At 46.0% G+C, this 18,744-nt stretch overlaps 1 protein-coding gene across 1 annotated transcript; it reads right to left on the minus strand.

The window, feature by feature from the left end:
* Nucleotides 1-1,263: 1,263 nt before the first annotated feature.
* Nucleotides 1,264-17,976, minus strand: LANCL1 (LanC like glutathione S-transferase 1). The gene is made up of 9 exons (XM_057389868.1): nt 17,836-17,976; nt 17,543-17,660; nt 10,204-10,411; nt 7,122-7,257; nt 6,655-6,801; nt 5,925-6,107; nt 5,354-5,530; nt 5,036-5,108; nt 1,264-4,176 (listed from the first exon to the last, which is right to left on the minus strand). Exons 1-9 carry the CDS (start codon nt 17,917-17,919, stop codon nt 4,100-4,102), a joined length of 1,203 nt encoding a protein of 400 aa, XP_057245851.1. The 5' UTR covers nt 17,920-17,976; the 3' UTR covers nt 1,264-4,099.
* Nucleotides 17,977-18,744: the final 768 nt, after the last annotated feature.

Raw genomic sequence — 18,744 nt, forward strand, 5'->3', positions numbered from 1 at the left:
AGGTTTAACTCTGTGTTCGCCTGGGCTTATGTCTTCTGCTGCGTTAAGAGTGAGTTTGCATCGTAACAATGCACCCATGCTGTGCACAGAGATCCCCGAAAACCTGAAACACACAGCTTGAGACCCCCTTACTCCTTGAGGCCCAGTTCCTTGCCTTGTGCTTCTCTGTCCTCATGTGTGGCCAAAGCAGGGGGTTGCCTGGAAATTCCCAAGGCTGTCCATTAGCAGATGAGGGAGACCAAGGTTGCTCTGGCCCAGTTGGGGAGAGCGAGAACACTGCAAGCTTATCTATAGGAGCCATTTCAGCTCTACCTAGGCCTGGTCTTTCCCTCGACAAATACCTCAGTGTCGAGCCTTGGTATCCTTATGCATGTGCCCAACTGGATTTTCCTGATGCTCTTATCCTTTCAGGATATCCCCAGTCCCTATGGCATTCTAGGGGGAGGCATATTTGGGGCAGGAGACTTCAAAGAGCCAAGGGCAACTTGTGGAAAAGGGAGTACTTGGTTCTCTATTCTCTGCAAGTTGGGAGTGGTTGGTGGAAGAACTTGTGCAATGTGCATRAAGATGACATGGGGAGATAAAGTATTTTCACCCAGTATGTGGAGCATGCCTGAAGAGCGTGAGTTGTCTTCCCTTATGGGGAGCTTGGGTGGCTTCAGGGTTCAGAACTGGGAAAGATGTGCTTTTTTTGGAAGGGTTTCCATGATTCCCACATCTGTCATTCCACACAGTATACAAACACAACCTCACTTGGGTGCACTTTTTTGGTTTGAGTGCCTTTCCCAGGAGCTGAAGCCGAGTTCTCTCGTGTTAGGATTTAGCAGCTGAGCAGTGTGGCTGTGTGCTTTGAGCAGCATGGTGGCTGCTGCTGTCAGGCTACATTGCCACCTGCTGGGGCCACCAATACCCTTCTGCGAGGGGTCTCCCAGATGGCAACCCTGCTGGGCCCCAGCATGTCTCCTCAGATATTTATCTTGAGCACATCTGCTGCCTCCTGCTTTTTTGAAGTTTGTCAGTGCTGATTACTGACAGTGGGCACTTGAAAAATTAGTACGTAGGAATGAGAAATGAAGTCATTTAGGCAGAGACAGCACTGTCTGTCCTCYTGCACTGTCCCTATGTCATCTCTTTGATAGCTGACGCTGCTGTCAGCTCTTGAGACCTGAAAACATGTCAGGGTCTCGGGGGACATGCACACCTACAGACAGCATTTGGTTAACAGYATTTGAGATCACACCGGTATACACAGATGAACACAAACTCAGCCAGATGGCAAAGCATTCAAAATGTGGTTTTTATTTGTTTCTAGTATAGGAGTATAGGTTATAYTCTATGTATTTTTTATTTTTTAAACTGACCACCACCATGGACAAACATAACCATCACCAAGTGTCAAGTATCTACACTTCTGACAGTGTCCCTCTCAGGCAGCTTGTTGAAACAGCAGATGAGTTTTCAAACCATGTCTTGGTCCTGCTCCCTCCCTTTGGCACAAAGGTGGGTGGAATTGGGCAGCACCACACCAAACCTCTGTATGAGAAAGGAAGGGTAACCAGAGAAACTACACTAAGCTGCATTCTCATCCTCATTGCTAGACCCCCCTCCTCAAGACCTTTACTGCAAATCTTAACTACTATGGAAACCCAGGCTGTGCAGGACCTCAAGCAACCTAATATATGCTTGTGGTGAGGGCAGGATCACCTTTATCCATGCCACTCCAGATAGTTTGGTCCTACAGCCTCTGCTGGCTGGACAGTCACAGCCTCCCTGAGGTGGACTGTTCCTCCTCCCACTGAGCAGGACAGTGCTCTTTTGGGAAGATCCACCTCTTCCTTTTGCTGGCCAGYACTGCACTAAGGTGTATTTTGGTGCAATTAATAGTAACCTGCAGGATTGTGATTTCCAATGGAACCCACCGAGGGAGGGTGCAGTCTTGGATGGAGACAGCAGTGCGAAAGGATGCCCTRGGAGGCCAGCACAGCCTGTAAGGGAAAGCCCAGGACTGGCCTAGATGGACTGGAGAAAAGGGAAAAATGTGAAATACTCTTAACACTCAGAGTGGGTGGAAGGCCACTGAGACTCCAGAAGCTGCCAGCGCTGCTGTTGTGGTATATGTTGATCTCTTCAGACACAAATCCTGGTCAGAAAGCATGGGGTAGAAATAACCCAAAGTTTGGTTGTTTCAGCATTTTTATTAGACAGTGCTTTACTCAGCAGTTGTACACATGGTCCTGATGCTCCCCTGATCAGTGTACCAATTCTGGGACATGATGTTCTCATTCYACCATGGCCCAAACTGCACAAACCTTTACAGAAGTGGTGCCCAAGAGAAACCCAGGCTCAGAGCAGTGTGCCTGCACTGCCATCACATCAGCCAAGATGGGAAGTAACTTTAAGTACTTAAGTTTGATAAGGCAACTCCTCTCTACTTCCCAGTCACTTCCCTGTGCTGCYTAGGTCCTGTGAATGATAGGGGATGCCTGCTGCTGAGTTCACATAAGCCTGAGGTTTCTGACAGGGATCCCCAGTCTCAAGGAGAGGCATTTCAGGCTGTCTTTTGATGGACTTTCAGAAASCTGTGAGGGCAGCAGGAGCATGGTCTGTGAGGAAACAAGCCAGCCTGTTTCTACTCTTTGCCTGTCCAGGAGGTTCTGGAGGGTGTGGCTATGCCACTGGGGCTCAGCTGTCCTGAGTTCAGGCAGMTGCCAGTGTGAGCTTGCCAGGTTTGGTGGTCACTGCCAGTCCAGGAGTGTAGCTGTGCTGCCCTGCTGCTGTTCCCCTGCCTCTTGCTGAKGCACTCAGCAGCTCAGCCCTTGGAAGATAAAACCTATGGCCATACTGGTGCAGGCTGAGGAGCTGCCCTTAAACTGCACAAAGCTGTGTGGCTCCACCTGTAAACTGCYCTGAGCTCAGTGTTAGCTCATGCTTAGTGGTAAGAAAGTGGCTTACAGAGTCAGGTCCCAAATTTCAGCAAACTGGTGCAGCATCAGCTAAGGACGGAAAAGCAGATTTACCCCCTGCCAAGTACCTGATCTGCCTGACACATCAAAGCCAATTAACTTGTGCAGATTTTCCAGCTGGGTAGATGTGTGGTTGCAAATCAAACTACAACAAGCAGTAGCAAGTCACAAACAAGTGACTCAAATAACCCATGTTTGGGAAAGCCTGTAAAAGAAAACATGTAAATTACATCTATAAACCTAATAGGCTAAACATTGACAGAACTCAGTAGCATACATCTCTTTTCCCTTGTTGCTGCTGGTGGGCACCTGGCACCACCTAATATACAAATTTAAATAAAGACTGCAAAATAAACTCTCAAAGCTACCAGAACAGACCACAAAAGCAAGTATACTTAGCTCACTTTTGGAGTGGAGTTTGCCACTAGATGACCAACGGACTAGCAAAGTTTAATGTAAGATGGTAGTGGATTATTTGTCTGCCACTGGAGCAAATGTACGAAAGAGCTGTACACAGCCTTTGCCTTTAGAGCAGAAAGGTGCAAACACAGGACAAGCCTTTGGCATGCCAGTTCCAGCTCTGCCAGTTGCAGTAAGATATTAAAAATATATACGAAGACTCCCCAGTCCATCACATTTGCTTCATGTAGCGGTGTCCAGATACTGAACCACCTGCTCTCTGGGTGCTCAGAAAGAAAGCACTTGAAAACAATTTGCAGGGCAATAGTTTCAGTTTTCCATCTGCYGTTTTCCAAAGGCAGCTAAATTCCTGCAACTATTTGTTAGCACAAAAAGAAGTTAAATACCCCAGGTTACATTTAATAGAAAACTTCTTCTGGGGAAATGGGATACAGAAAAAAGCAAAACTCTGTAGCAAACAAAATACTGTCTCCCTGCTCCCACCTGCAGCCCTGAGTTGTTAAATGACACCAGCAAAATCTGCATTCTGTCTTTTAAATCWAAACAATGTAATGAGATGACTAGAAATGTTACAGAACTCAGCATGCCCTCAAGAGGATGGATTTACATTGAGTTAGGTGAACAACGATGAGTCTGGAAAAAGGAGAAGGCAACCTCAAACTGTGTTTCCAAGTGCAGAACGATACAGGCTGGAAACTGCCAAGCAAGACTTAGATTTAGAGTTCAAACGCAGGGAACTTGGCCTTGGTAGGCACCAGCAGGTCAGCAAGAAAGTAAATCGTTCCAGCCATTCCTGAGGATAAAAAAAACCACACAGTGCTTCAGACAAATTCCCAGGGACTGAATGAGTTATGAAGAGACAAGAAAAGGTCTAAATAACTTTCAAGGTCTGAGCCCACGTTTCCCAAGCAACTTTGGTAACTTCAGTGGGGAAAAGCATTTTGAAGTTAATGTTGAATATTTGAAGYTAAATGTTGAAAAGCACCTGGGAAAACATAATGGGTCTTTTCCCCACTCCAGCTCCCTCCCTTCTGCTTTACCAATCCACAAGTTCAAMACTGCTCAGCTTTGTAAAACTCAGGTCTTCGCAACACTGCTGCCCAAGGTCCTCACTGATGGAAAGCTGTTGTCCCTTATCCTGCAGCAGCTTGGGGAGATTTAGATTAGCTCATAGAAGGGTTAGAGGTTGGCTCCTTCAGCAATACCTGCTAATGGCAGATTTGGGGGGAACTGTTAGCAGGAGGCACAAAATGCCATAGCAGCCAACAAGGCCCATAAAAGCAGTCCAAATTTGTTCCTCACCTTTAGAATCAAACTGGAATACTCATGAAGGATTTCAATCCTTAAAAATGCACAGGAAAGAGACTGTCTGAGAAGCCAGGCTATGGATAACCAAAAGGAAGCCTCTAGCCATGAAAGAATTCCCCTTGAGACCTGTATGCAGAATCTGCGTGGGAGGYCCAAGAGGACAAGATGCTCCAGCTAAGACTTCAGCCTGCAGGGAGACTGCTTCTGGGAATGGGTATAAAGTTTCCTTTCCATCCTCTACCCTGARTTTTGCAAAGGCTCTAGTGGAGTGTGTATTCAGTTTTCCTTGGGGCTGGATCAGCTCTGATCCAGGAGCAAAACACAAGGCTAGAGACTGAGATTACCTTCAAAGAGAGAGAATGGCGTATCTGGAGTCCGACACCCATGCTGGCCATAGCTTAAACACCACTCTGCAAACTGAGAAAAGAGGTACAAGAAGTGTTCAAATTTGGTTAAAGGCAAATCTTGAAAAAAAATACTATCTCCTGTCCTCACGTTACTCCTTGCAAAGCAAGGCTTCTGAGGGAAGGCTGTCAGACGGTGACTCCACTGCAGAAGGATTGGTACAGCTGGTCAGATCTAGCTCCATGTCTGAAGAAATTGTATTGCAAAGGTAATGATGTAGAAGAGAAAAGTAAATACTTCCTCACACAAGCTCTTACCTTGCAGGCCCTATACAGGTATTTCATGTTCTGGGTGAGGTTGTACAGCACCAGGAAGCCGTAAGCATTGCCAGCTGTGCCATGGCACAGCCCRTAGCCTTTCTTCAGTAACCCGTGCTTCCAGATCACTTCTGCACACTGCAGGGCATCGTTTAGGTACTGCTGCTCCCCAAAGACCTGTAGAGACAAGAAATTGTTATCCTTGCTGAGGCAGTGTCCTCCAAAGAGCATCCCTGTGGGATGTAGTGACCTAGGTCTCCTGCTGAACTAACTTTGCTGTTTACTTTTAAGAATACTTTTGATATCCTAAGTGGGGATGTATGACCATCACTTCACACACAAYCAGTTGTCACCATCCATGACCTGCAACAGGACACCCATGCAAGTGATGGATATTTTCAGAAGTATTTTTTAATAGACTAATTTCTGTATCAGTTAGTGGTTCCTGTAGGGTGATTTCACTGTAACAAGCCATCCTACTTCCAGGCAGGGGAGGCATCTCACAGCATCTTCTCCAGAGGAAGCTCCACATTCAGGGGTCTCTGAAGGGTTTTTGCAAGGTTACTGGTACCTTGTAGGCCTGGACAAGCATGTAGATTACACCTGGTGCTCCATGGCACCAATGGACGAGCAGGTCTCTGGTGTCACCGATGCATGGAGGGTAATTCCCAGATGGGAACTTGAGCTGGCAGACATAGTCCACACTGGGTTTGACTGTGTTGTGCAGCTTTACTTGGCTCACTCCAAGGCCAGGCTAAGAGAGAGAAAACATTTAAATCAGGGAGAATTACCATTCCATCTGTCCCTAAGAGACTCAAGGTCTGCCCCTGAAAGGTGGAAACAAAGTCAACTATGGCTACATTTCAGCTTGCTCCTGGTAAATTAAGTAATCTCTGTGGTTTGGGCTTTCACACTTCACAACTACCCATTCAGCCCCTGGCTGCTCTGCCTTTTGGCAGGGACTTATTTTGAGTCCTACCCTTGCATCCCAGAAACAAAGACTGTCCCTAGCATGTCACCTAGCCCTCTATGCAAGAGAGCTTGTTGCTATAGGCCTCCACTATGTGAACTGCTGGTTAATACAAGTCACATTTCTCCACAGATCTCCAAGACTGGAGATTCAATCTTAGATTTGAAGAAAACCTTTACAATTGATAATGCATAATAACACATGGCTAAGTSCATCAGACAAGGTATCTTTCCCAGTTTGACATTGCCAAGAGCCAATTCAAATGCTATTCCTCATTCAAAGAAATGTAAAACAGCTGTTAAGGGGTCCTCCCTTCCCTCATGCCTCTTACCTGCATGAGATAATARTAAATCCCAGCCAAACCATGGGCCGCTCCTACATAGTACTCCTGGTACCACTCATACATCAGTGGGCTCTTTGCTGTAAAGTTCCTCTTTTTGGCCAGGTTCTCTCCTGAGGCTAGAACTGCTTCGCAGATCTGTGGATGGGAATAAAAGTGGCTGAGGGAAATCTTGTTGTCTTGGATACAGCACAGTGTGTATCCTGACACAGAASTAGATTTGTTTTCTGCCCAAGAGGAGAGTGGAGTGAAATGTATGCCAGACCAGTACTGCCTATGGATGTACATGGACAGTGGGGGACACAYGATGCTTTGTCCCTTTGGAAGAAGAGCAGGTATACCATAATGTAATTTTTCCTTTATTGCTAGAGTTCTTTGTATCTAGCACTGATTTCTACCTGCCCCAAGACGAGCTGCATGGGAAGAGAGAGATACCAAATTAGCAAAAGGCACAGTACCTGCTGAATGTGACTTTGAGGGATCTTTTCCTCTTTAAGGTGCTGGTTCACAAATATCAGTGCAGAGAGATAGCCCATGCGCCCATAGAGCAGTTCATCTGGCACTCGTGGGTCAGCCTTGTGCAGGTGGAGCAAACTACAATGAAAAATTCACATGGATGGGGGTGAGAAGACAYTCAAAGCCATGTAAACAAGCACTAAGACTGAAGTCAAAACCACAGTTCAGTCCTTCACACTGCCTGTGCCCTGGAAGTTATTAGGCTGGCCTCTGGCTCTCAACCTTCCAGCTACACAAGATRTGGAATCGCCCCTTCCCCTCTGCCTTTTGTTTGGCTCTTTGCTTCAGTCTGCTCAGCTCTTCACAATGCACTCACACCATGTGCTTGGGTTTTAGGAGCACCAGCTTGSAAAGCGACTTGAGGGGGGAACCTGGGCTAAAGCTCTGTGTGTGYCAGGCTTCCTTGTCACAGCAGTGTGAACAACAGAAAAGATGCTTGGCAGCCTTTGTTCCCTGGGCTCCAGGGMCTTCACAACAATGTGCTGCAAAGGAAAGAAGCAACCAAATGTCCCAAGTAGAGAGGATGCTGGGCTGTGACTTCTCATGGCAGGAAACTTTCCCTTGGCACTGGACTCAAARTGAGCAGGGATATGGAAGGAGAAAGGAAGGAGCATTGTCTCAGATTGGCTCTTGTACCACTTGAGATGTGGATTGCTCCATGGGGGAGGTTTCTCACAGATTAAACCTGAGAGATACATTTTACACCAGGCATGGGTTCTTCTCTCAGGCCTGCTGCCTCCTCATGGCACCTGTCTCCAAGTCCAAGGAAGGCAGCTTAAAGAGGGTTTCCATGTAGATTTTGGACAGGTAGATTGCCTAGCAGCAGGCTGGCCAGAAGAGAAGCTGGCTGGTGATGTTTTTCAGTTCTGAGATGTYAGGAAATGTCAGGTGAAATAGAAGGAATGGATGGATGCATGAATTGTAATAGCAGCTGTAGGGATTTTCTCAGGTCTGGATGTGATATATCTTCTTTTCATGGGGAAGTCTGGAGCAGATGGAGCYACTGGTCTTACTACTTGTGCCTTACAGCTTTACCTCTAACTCCTTTTCAAGCAGTATCATCAGGTGAGGAAGSCTGCCAGTTGTTTCTGCTTTTTTTGAAATGTGGTCATGCATTCAGAAGGAGATATGTGGAATGCTGCTCAACTGATTGCATACACAATRTGAGGGGTAAATAGATGTCTCTGAAAGGAAGTGCCACTACTATTCACATATCAGCCTACTACCTCAACTGCCAACAACTGGCAGTTTCTAGACAGAGGGAAATCAAGGCAGCTGCAGAGCAAAATGGGATTTTTCTAACCATTGGCTCTGAAAGCAAAGCTTTGACCTTCTGAATTGGTGGGAGGTGACAGGAAAAAGAGGGCTTCTAGAACATGGCTCAGATTTTCACAGGCTYTTGGAAAACAGGCTGCCCTGAAACATTAGTCTCTAGAGCATAAAAGTACATTTGTTGGTCATGAACTCAATTAGGAAAAAGCAAGCTTCTGTCTCTTCCACTGCAAGTAAAACCTGGCTGATCGATTCTCTCCACTRGCTCTGTAGAGATGAGGTGCTTTAAAAGACAGAGAACAAAATGCAGAGAACCCCTTCTTCTCCACAGCTCTGATAGAAGTGCTCTTTCYATGCACAGCTTAGCAACTGTTCTGCAACTAAACAGCATACTCAAAAACCACTTAAGAGTTTTGATTTAGGGAGCTACTTCTCAAAGAAATACTATTTTAAAGGAGCACTGTCAGGCCAACTGCTCTGGGAATTGGTGACAGAGTAATGACAGTAAAACTGTTCATTTGAGAAAGACACGTTAATTCTCTTTTCCACCTCTCAGACGTATAAAGAAACTTGTTTCCAGTATTCTGCCTTTATTATACCATTAGATGCAGGGCAGAATTAATAACCAGATTCTATTCTGCCACCAAACCGTAGGTGGAACAAGAGGGATATGGGTAGGGRAGACCTCAGCCAGTAATCATGAATTATGGATCTTTTTCAAAGCATGGGAATTATGCATTGACCACAACTGACCAGTACTGTAATCACTGTAAGATTTGTCATGCCATCAAAGCAAAATCTAAAAGATTATTATCAGAATAAAGAAGAGTGTTCTGTCCTCAGACTGACTGCATCTAGATAAACCAGAAGTTATTCTTAGTTAAAGGAGAGCCAACTTGGTCTCCAAACAATACAGACACCTCTGATTCCCACCCATGGCTCTTTTTAATTGCTGTTATGCATCACTTGCTCATGGCTGCTTAAGGACAGTCAGTGTTCCAAAGCATCAGGGGTTTTGTCTTTCTTTATGCTGACCATGTGTAAATAGAAACTCTCTGCAGGGCTGTTTCTCACCTTCTTAAAACCAATCTCCCTTATTCTAGAAAAGATTGCAACTGCATCTCCTCTTAACCATTTTCCTTCCTCTGCTGCTCTAGGACTGCTTGTTTGTCCTTTTCTTGTYGTAAATACCCAACAAAAATACATTTGAAAACAGTCGAGGAAAGGCAGGAAATAGAAATAAATGAATCATAACCAGCTGCATGCTGCAGTTGAAAGGGATGCTGTCAATCTGACGTTTAAGTCAAAGATAACTAATAAAGTGCAAGTGGAAGCAAGTGCCAAAATTAAATCTAATAATCTTACCACATTTTTCCTTCTCATCAAAATGACTCTAAAGCTAAATTAGTGTTCTCAAAAAACACCAGACCGCACCTTCTGGATTTTTTTTTTTTTTTCATTTTGGCACTTTTTTCTTCCTGTGTTTATCAGATTTATTTTTAAGATGGCAATACCAGCTGAACAATATCCTTGCTCCCCAGCCTGCAGATGCCATGCAAATGTTTTGTCCTTAAACCACCTCTTTCACCAGGGCAGGAAAAGTTTGTGCTGCCTTGCTAARTTACTAAATTACTTCTCACATGAGACTGCAACAAAATGTGTTCACGTTTGTCAGAGAGTGCCTCATACAAGCCCAGGCCAGCTCTATGAGCAAGAGGAAGGTCAGATCAAAGACATAACGAAGAGTTTTACCGTGTGATGCAGTCTGCTGCCTGCTTCTGGTTCTGCAGCTTGTGGTAGATGACAGCAGCCACTGCCAGGGGCCCGGCATCACCACACAGGAAGGTGATGGATCGCCTGGTCAGGCAGCTCAGACTCTTCTTCACATACTCATGGGCCACCTGAAGATAGGCTGGGTCTCCATACACATCATACAGGTGCAAATACAGCAAAGCAATGCCTGCAGAAGGAACATGAAGWTTGTATCCACTAGAAATGTTTGCTCTTCCTATTACTTTAATGAACCTAAAAGTCTGGCCTTGTCCTCAGCTTCATCTAAGGCATAAAACTCTATAGACAAGCTTCTCAAGCACATCCAGAGACATAACTCAGAGATTCCTTTCCTTTCCTTCATCTCCTTATACTTGATGCTGCTTGTGTGTGGATGGCAGGTCAAGACAACAGCAGGGTCTGACCCGGGAGGGTCTGGAGAACAGCACAGAATTGCATACAATTTTATATACAATTACATATAATTGTAGTGGCAAGGAGCAAAAGATGAGACCTAGACAAACCCACCTGAATCCATACACTGTACCTGTGATGGCTGCTCAACAGTGAAGGTGGAAAAAATCATTTTTGGGCAGATGGTACCTGTGACAGAGCAGCTCAGAGTTGTCACCCTCTATTTCTTCCCCATGCTTAGGGAGTAAGGGGTTRGGTCACTTAGCTTGGATTGGACTTTAAAAAAAAAAGTGACACGCCATCAGCGCAAGAGAAACAGCACCCTTAAGACATCCAGACATCCTACTTGACTATTTTTCCCCTTATATTATTCTTTTTAAATTCCTTTCCACTGGAAAGTACCAGCAAGGTTGTTACAGCTCCCTGAACATCATCTCTTGCTGATGAGCAAGTCCCAAGCCCTACAGCAAGGACTGGTGCATCCTAGAAAAAAGAAAAAAARGGCACTGCCCAATTCTCCTTGGCAGCACATCCCTCATGAGATCACCCCTTGTCTGAAACACAAACAGCTGCCTGAAATGCTGGAAAAGGCTGCATAGTCCTTACTAGAGCTGTCCAATGTGCTGGCCAGCTATAGAAATAATTCTGCTACTGTGSAGTCACATCAATTGCTGTCCTTTGCCTCTGTCTGTCTTCTCTTCACCSAGCTCTTGAAGCTTTTAGTAGGTAACTGAGGAGCCTTAAGTAAGTCTGTGCCTGAAAGGTCTGCCACACTTGAACCATCCTTCTAATCTGGGAGCCRTCCTCAAATATGCACTTAAAAATCTACTGGCTTATATCCCTTTGATAAGGGCATATTTCTCCCCTTACCAGTAATCATTTCCAAGAAGACTCAGGTCCTGCATTTAAACCTAAATTAATTGAGCCAATCTCTGCAGATTTTGATGTGTTAAGGTCAAGGGGGCAAGCATGCTGCAAAATTACCTTCCAGCGTACTGAGGACAGTTTCAAACTTAGATCATTTTCTCGTTTTGCATGGGTAATCTCCAAAGCTTCATGCTACAAATAATTCAATTCCACATGTACATTATGTATAAAATTTCCATTTCCTGCTGAAGCTAATAACCTTGCTCTCACTCTAAGCAATTCAGTGCTAGCAATTCTAGAGAGAGCTCGGCTGTACAGTGCCATCACTCAAGTCTACAGGATGTGGATATGAAGCCCTTCTTTAAAGGGGAACCCTCTTTTTCCAGCCAGAAAATGTCAAGTGACTCTCCTTGATTTATTTAGTACCCAGTACATCTTTTAGACTCTTATTGGCCTGGTAGCTGTCCAACCACAACTTGCACTCATGACTTATCTGATTTAATATACAACTTTTAGCTTTCTAAGTTGTTTCTATTCCCACTGCTMTCATACCACCTTAATTATGCACATAACTACCCTGTCAAGACCACTGCTAGGATTGAATTGTTAGAAAGTAAATGCCTCAGCATTGTTTTCCTCTGATTTCTTTGTTTCTCCTCTTTTCAAACGTTTCTCACCCCAATTCCTCCTAGGCCCAAGCATCTTTGTCAAGACTCCAAACAATCACTGACCTGTACTAAAGGATGGAGTCGCTTTCCCAAATAATTTTCCCTTCTTTAAAACCCAAAGGTCTTATGAACTGAAYCTATAGCCAGTTTTCTTAACTCATTCCTCAAGGAATTCCTACTCCCAAATCGTTCAGAAGGGTGCAAGCAGTGCTGCCTTGAGCCTGCTTCTCACTCTGYTGCCATCTGTGAGCCCCAGAGTAGGGAAGGCAGCAGAGGAGGGCAGGCCAAGCATGAAGAGGCAATGTTGACAGGTGTATGTAGAAGGATACAAAATGCAGCCACCTGGCTGGGAATATCCTGTATTAACCTGTGTGCCAAGATCCAGGCAGAGTATTTCAGAGGCAGTGAAGGCTGGAGACAAGAACATCYACCCAATAACCTTGGCTCAGTTAAGGCAATGTTCTGCAGAAGCTCTTCCACTGCTCTGCCTCACCCCCTATCCAATAATATCTTCCTCGCCCCGACTGACAAGGTAGGACTTGCTGACTGGGGGTTTGTTTGGCATGCTTTAAGTGGTATACATCATCAGACACATGGGGCTAGGTAGGCTGTGAATCTGCTCCATTTCTGTGTGCTCTGGAGTCTATGTTCAGTGTCCCAGTTGGAAATGTGACCTAATTTTAAGACCTCTGATTTTTTCCAGCAGAACTGCCATGCAGTGGCCACCTGTGGCCTGCTACTGCCAAAGATGTCTTGGCTTTGTTCTGTTGATTGGTTACTACTGGACCTTCTTCTCTGTAGTTCCTCAGATGTCCAAGTTTTTTATTCCTTGCTCCTGCTACAGAGCCAAATGTGATGGGGAATGGATCAGAGAGCCCTTGATGGAGCAGGGCTGCAGTGAACATATGCTACTGACAGCCCAACAGGGCTCTGATGACTGAAATGGCCACCTCCAGCAYGCAGGAAGCCAACACACTGGAGTCGAGTGCCAATGCCAAAGATGCTTGCTCACTGCAGGGAATCGGGGCAAAAGTCTATTCTGCATTGTCTCAAAGCCTGCTTAGTCAACACCTTCAGAAGCCCAGCAAGCAGCACCTCTCTTCTCTCACCCTCCTGTATGGGCAGTATGGTAGGTGCAGAACTTTCTTCTGAGTGGGTCACAGGAGAAAACTTAAACTGTACATAGTAGAAATGGAATTGCTTGCACCAGTTGGCTTGTGCTGATGCCCTGACTTCAGCATCCATTGCTTTCAAAAGTGCAGGCACTGCTGGAAATACCAGGAAAGGACTTGCTTGTGRGCTAAAGCACTGGAGTAGGCAGAARGAGTATCTCATGCATATGACCATTCTGTTGATCAAAGAGCAGCTAAACTTCTCACAAGTTTAGACTTGCTCTTTTGTTGGATTGCACTACCTCTGCAAGCAGTTATGCCATTAGACTGTTCTGAACATGCCTCCTTACCCAGCAGGAGCTGAGCTGTGCTTCTACCAAGGACAGGAGATTGCCACAAGAGGRTATTTTGTTCAAACCGGTCATCTAGAGTCATAAAGACCTAGAGGTCTTGCACTGACCCAGGGAAGTGAGTCAGCCAGCACCCTCAAAGCAGGATGTCAAACACAGAGAGAAGCAGCAGAATCCTATCTCTGCACAGTGATGAAGCCTGATGGTTTCTAGTGAGACAGCTGATGTCATTTTAAGTCAGGCATGGGGTAAAAGTTAGCAAGGATGGCCCAACTTTATTGCCAAGCTCAAAGCACAATTAGAATYTTTTCTGATGCAGCCACATGAGATGTTACCTTGCACTCCTAAATGCATGCCAAAGCCACGCTGCATGCAACAGTGAGGCATCCCTGGAAGGCCACATTCAGAACTGGCTGGGAAGCCAGCTTGCAGCCTACCTTTCCAGTGCACTGTGGAACACGGGACATTATTCAGGATGTTTAAGTATTTATCCTGCCTTAAACACTGGGTAACAAAGCTTCTTTTCTAAAACATTTTACCCTATCACAAAATCCTGCAACAGGTTAGGCTAGGGGGGATCAGTGGTGATGTACTCCAACCCTCTGAAAAGAAGGTCAACCTCAAATTTACATGCCATTGCTCTGGGCATTCTCCAGTCAAACACTGACTATCTCCAASAACAGAAATGTCACAGAAACTACCCACCAAGCATTTGGCACGAATGTAGTTTCTGTGGATCACACAAGGCACTATTTAACTCTCACCAAATTCAGCCTCACTTACTCTTGTTTTGTAGGGATTATCTGAGGATTTCTATTTTTCAGAACAGGACTAAAGGGGGTGCAAGTTCTCTAAGTTCTGAGATGAAAAAGAACATATTGCACTAAAGTGAATGAAAAGTGTTTTTTCCAGAAATTTTCCTGAAATGGTTCAGTCATAATTTCATTCTTACATGTCCTTCCCTTCAAAATACAATTGAGCCGTGCTCCTTGTCCCTGCTTCCCAATGGGCCAGCCAAAAGCTGTGGAAGGGGCAGGCCAGCTGGACTCACTGAGCTCTTTCAGAGGCCCTGAAAGCCACGACTAAGACATTGCCAGAGAAGGAAATGCTTGCATAGGAAACAAATTCCAAATGCACTATCATAGAGTGGAGGAAGGGGAATCTCTCCCTTTTATACCTAATCACCTTGGAAGGATGGAACAGTYCAGTAGGCACTGGACTCAGGAGCTTCCTAGCTTCTGCAGTCAGCTGGTGACAGAAGTGAATTTCCTTCCATTCCCTTTTCAATATCTACAGTCCCAGTCAAGGCAGTCCTCAGAGCAAGGCCTTTTGCATTATCACAAACTCCAGCAGGCATRTATGGACTCCTCAGCATCCTCATGCTAATCTGTTTGAAAATGCACGAGGGTGCTATGCTTCTGCCAGGATCTGAACTGCTTCTGACTCACAATTAGCTTAGAGCAGTTTACCTTCCCTCAGTTAACATTGTGACATCAGTGAAACAAATTAGGAAAAAAACTCTTCCAGCAGTCTTGCTAAACTGATGAAAAGCCAAACCAGAACAAAACAGCYGAGGCTGGTCTGCACCCAGCACATACCAGGTGCTGTCTATGGGGTCCTGATCTACATGGGAACTGAATGAGACCATAATAAACTGATTCAAATGTGTTTTGAGGGCACTTGGCCATATGCTGGATAATCTTGATCCAAAGTGTGTTTTTCCTATCTCTGAGCTGAAMATCTAAGTCCTTCCCTCTCTCTGCTCCAACTTCATGTGCCAAGAATCTGGGGCTTCTCTGGAACAAGTGCAGGCTGTGAGAACAGGGCTCTGTCAAGTGTGTTGGGAAAGAAAAGGGCCCCAAAGTAAAAYGCCAGCATATGCTGCTTATTACTGAGCGTAATGTAGTACACTTAAGCAAGTTACATTTCATGCAGAGTTTGCACCAAGAGAGACATATTTCAAATCTCTCTTTATTAGTGGCCATGAGAGTGAGGGTTGATTTCAGACTCCTGGGCCATGATTTACATGAGGAAATACTCAACAAACCTTTCCTACACAACCAATTACAGGAAAAAGCCACGCTCTCGGCCCAATTAATTTTGTCTCTGGAAACCAGCTCTGAATAAATTAACATAGCTAGGATTGGAAAAGGAGGTAGGGTGACAAAGTAACATCTGCAAACTTCACCATAATGGCTGTGACCTCTAGGAAATCTGTCCATGGATTTTTTTCCTATTAGCCGAGGCAAAAAGGCTGTGTGCCCACTGAGGAATGATCTCAGAGAGGAAGAGAGAAGAATCCCTCTTSAGAAACTCCCTTCCAAATAAAAACAAGCTGAAATCCTACCAGAGTTTTCAACCGTTTCATAATTGCAGTCACTTTCCAACATGAAGTACCTTATGACCACCTTAAGGAACGGAACAYGGCATCTGGGGAAAKGTGTTTTCCTTCTCCCCAAAGGTTCTGAGTGTACTCCTAACATCAACTATCCTCCTGCTTTATCTCCTGAATTTTCTGATCAGAAGCAGACTTTGCCATCATGACYGCAGACCATCTTCAMTCGTGCAATGCTTTTCATTGGAGGRGACCTCAGAGCAGGGTCACACAGACTGGAAAACTGAACGTGTCTCCCAAGGTGAGAAATCAGTCAGCACTCAGCAGAAATGTATACATTCATTGGCAGCAGGAGCAGACTGCTGCTAAGATACCAACAGATGAAATCTTCCAAGCTGGAATTTAATACTGCCATTCTAGTATTCCTTATTAACTTCTCTTGAATGCTCTCAATGCCTGTCTGCCTTAGATAATTTTTAAGCAGATATTTCTGGCACTGCTGTCATCAAGCTGCAACGTTAGTTTTACACTAACACAGTGAACATCCCTGTCTCAGGCAAACTGTTGGCATTAAGCTCCACAGCACCCACACACAAGCCAACCACACCCAGACTGTATGTAGAAAGTTACCACTTAAGATTGCAGTGAAGCACTAAAAGAAWAGCAACAGCAGCAAAAAATCTTGCAGCAAGCATGTGATTAATTTTACCCTACGGTCTCTGCCTACGGCCTGGCACACTGCAGAAGGCAGGAGACAAAGCACACAGCAGCAGCTAAAAACGGGCCACAGAAAGAGGTGTGTCCTCCCTGGCACCAGTGAGTAGAAACRGGGAGAGGAAGACAGGGCACACTCCCAAAGAAAGAAAATCAGGTTGGAAATGCAGAATAGGAGAAAGACAAGCTCCTGGAAGCTTTGCACACAAGTTAGCGTSAGAAAGGCTTCCACACTTTGTTATACTCACATTAGCATTTCTGCTCCTTCCAGCAGGTACTGGAGCAGACCTAGACCTTGCTAAGTGGAGAGGCACTACCTGGGGAGCAGGAATGGAGCAACCTGCCAGTCAGACAAACTCATCAGATAAAATTCAGCCTGAACAGAAAAGATGGAATTATCTCAGATGTTACCTCACTGCTGCCAGATGTAAACACTCATTGCAGGTAAACGACCTAGCATGTGCACCAGCCTACCTCATGGAGCACTGGATGGAACACTGGTTTTCTCATCACCATCCCAACCACGGCTGGATTTGGAGACCATCCCTTTGAAGGCTCCCATGTCTACTCTCCAGCAAGTGCTGGCTTTCTCCGTTGCATAAATTCASCACTAACCAAGACTGCGTTCAGTCCTGCCCTTTGACACTGTGGTCTTTGCTCAGTAATTCGAAACCTCCTTCAAAAATGGGGAGTCCTGAGAAGGACATCCCTTTGTTCTAATGGGCTAAAACATGCAGAATGAGTGCCATTCTTGACATGGATGTACTGCGACCGTTTTAATGGCCAGACCCCCACGGTCTGCCCCGGCCTGATCTAGAAGTGTGCTCCAAGCATCTCCTGCCCCATAGGATCCGACCCTACCTGCCCAGCCGGTGTATGCGGTGCAGTCGTGCGGGTCGGCGGACTTGAGGCCCCTCTCCATCTGCTGCAGMAGCTCCCTGATTTTGTTATTCAGCCGCTGCGAGAATTCGGGGGTCAGCTGTGGAGAGAAAACCCACCAAGCGTGAAGACAACGCCAGTAGGCAGGTGGGCATCGGTACCCAGGGGACAGCCGGCGGGCACACAGCCGGGAACAGCGAGTTTGTAACGAGACAGCTCTCTGTCTGCATGCCCGGGGCAGCTCCCCGCGGCCGCCTCGCCCCAGCCCCGCTCACCCGCCCGGCCGCGTCGAAGTAGCTAGTGGCCAAGGACTTGTCATAGTCCGCGTAGGGGTTGGGGAGAGCCCGCTGCGCCATCATGGTCCCGCTCCGCTCGGCTCCGCTCCGCTCGGCCGCGGCCCGCCCCGGCTCCGCCCCGGAAGGCGCCGGCAGCGCTGGGCCTGTGCGCGCCCGGGCGGGGCTCGGGGCCTGTGCGCTGAGGGGCGGCAGGGCCGTGATCAGCCCGTTAGGCCTGCTAAAGCACGGTCTGAATGCTTTAGAGAGGCCTGTGCAGTTAAGGTCCCTTGCAGCTGATTGTCTAGGGTTTAGGGGCCCATTGCTGCTGTGTGTGCTTTAAGAAGCCCTGTGGAACTTAAGGTCTCTCGCAGGTGGTCCTGTGGTCTTTAGGGATGCTGTGGGGCTAAAGGTTCCGTGTAGTTCTCAATGCCTAGCTTAGGAAGCCCTGTGAGATTTTGGGCCCCTTGCAGGTCACCTTGTTTAGAGGTTCCATGTAGTTGGCCCTTTGGTTCATCAAAAGGTCCTTCATGGAAATGTCTAAGTCACAAATGATAATATTTCAGTTATTGCAAGTTGCGTGTCTGTTGGGGATGCACAGAGGGATGTGGTTGAACTTGAAGCTTTTGGTGGCTTGTAAATGTCTAAGTGCAGTGACGCTGCTCCTTGTAGCWGCTGAATCCATCTGGGTGGGTTTAGAAGAAACTACTGCTCTAAGAATTTATGTATTGGTGGCAGAACACCCTGAGAATACATTAGGATGCTTCAATCATATCTGTGACAGTTATATTGTGGAAGAGATTTTGGTTTTCTGTCCATRTGTCCATTCTTTATTGCAATCAATAAAATCAGACCCCCCAAAAAGTGAATTATTTCACAAGATGGTGAGAAACAAGCAGAAAAGAGGGAATC

This window comes from Malurus melanocephalus, unplaced genomic scaffold, assembly GCF_030028575.1.
Source record: "Malurus melanocephalus ecotype Western Australia unplaced genomic scaffold, MMel_1.1 scaffold_20, whole genome shotgun sequence".
NCBI classification, from domain to species: Eukaryota; Metazoa; Chordata; class Aves; order Passeriformes; family Maluridae; genus Malurus; species Malurus melanocephalus.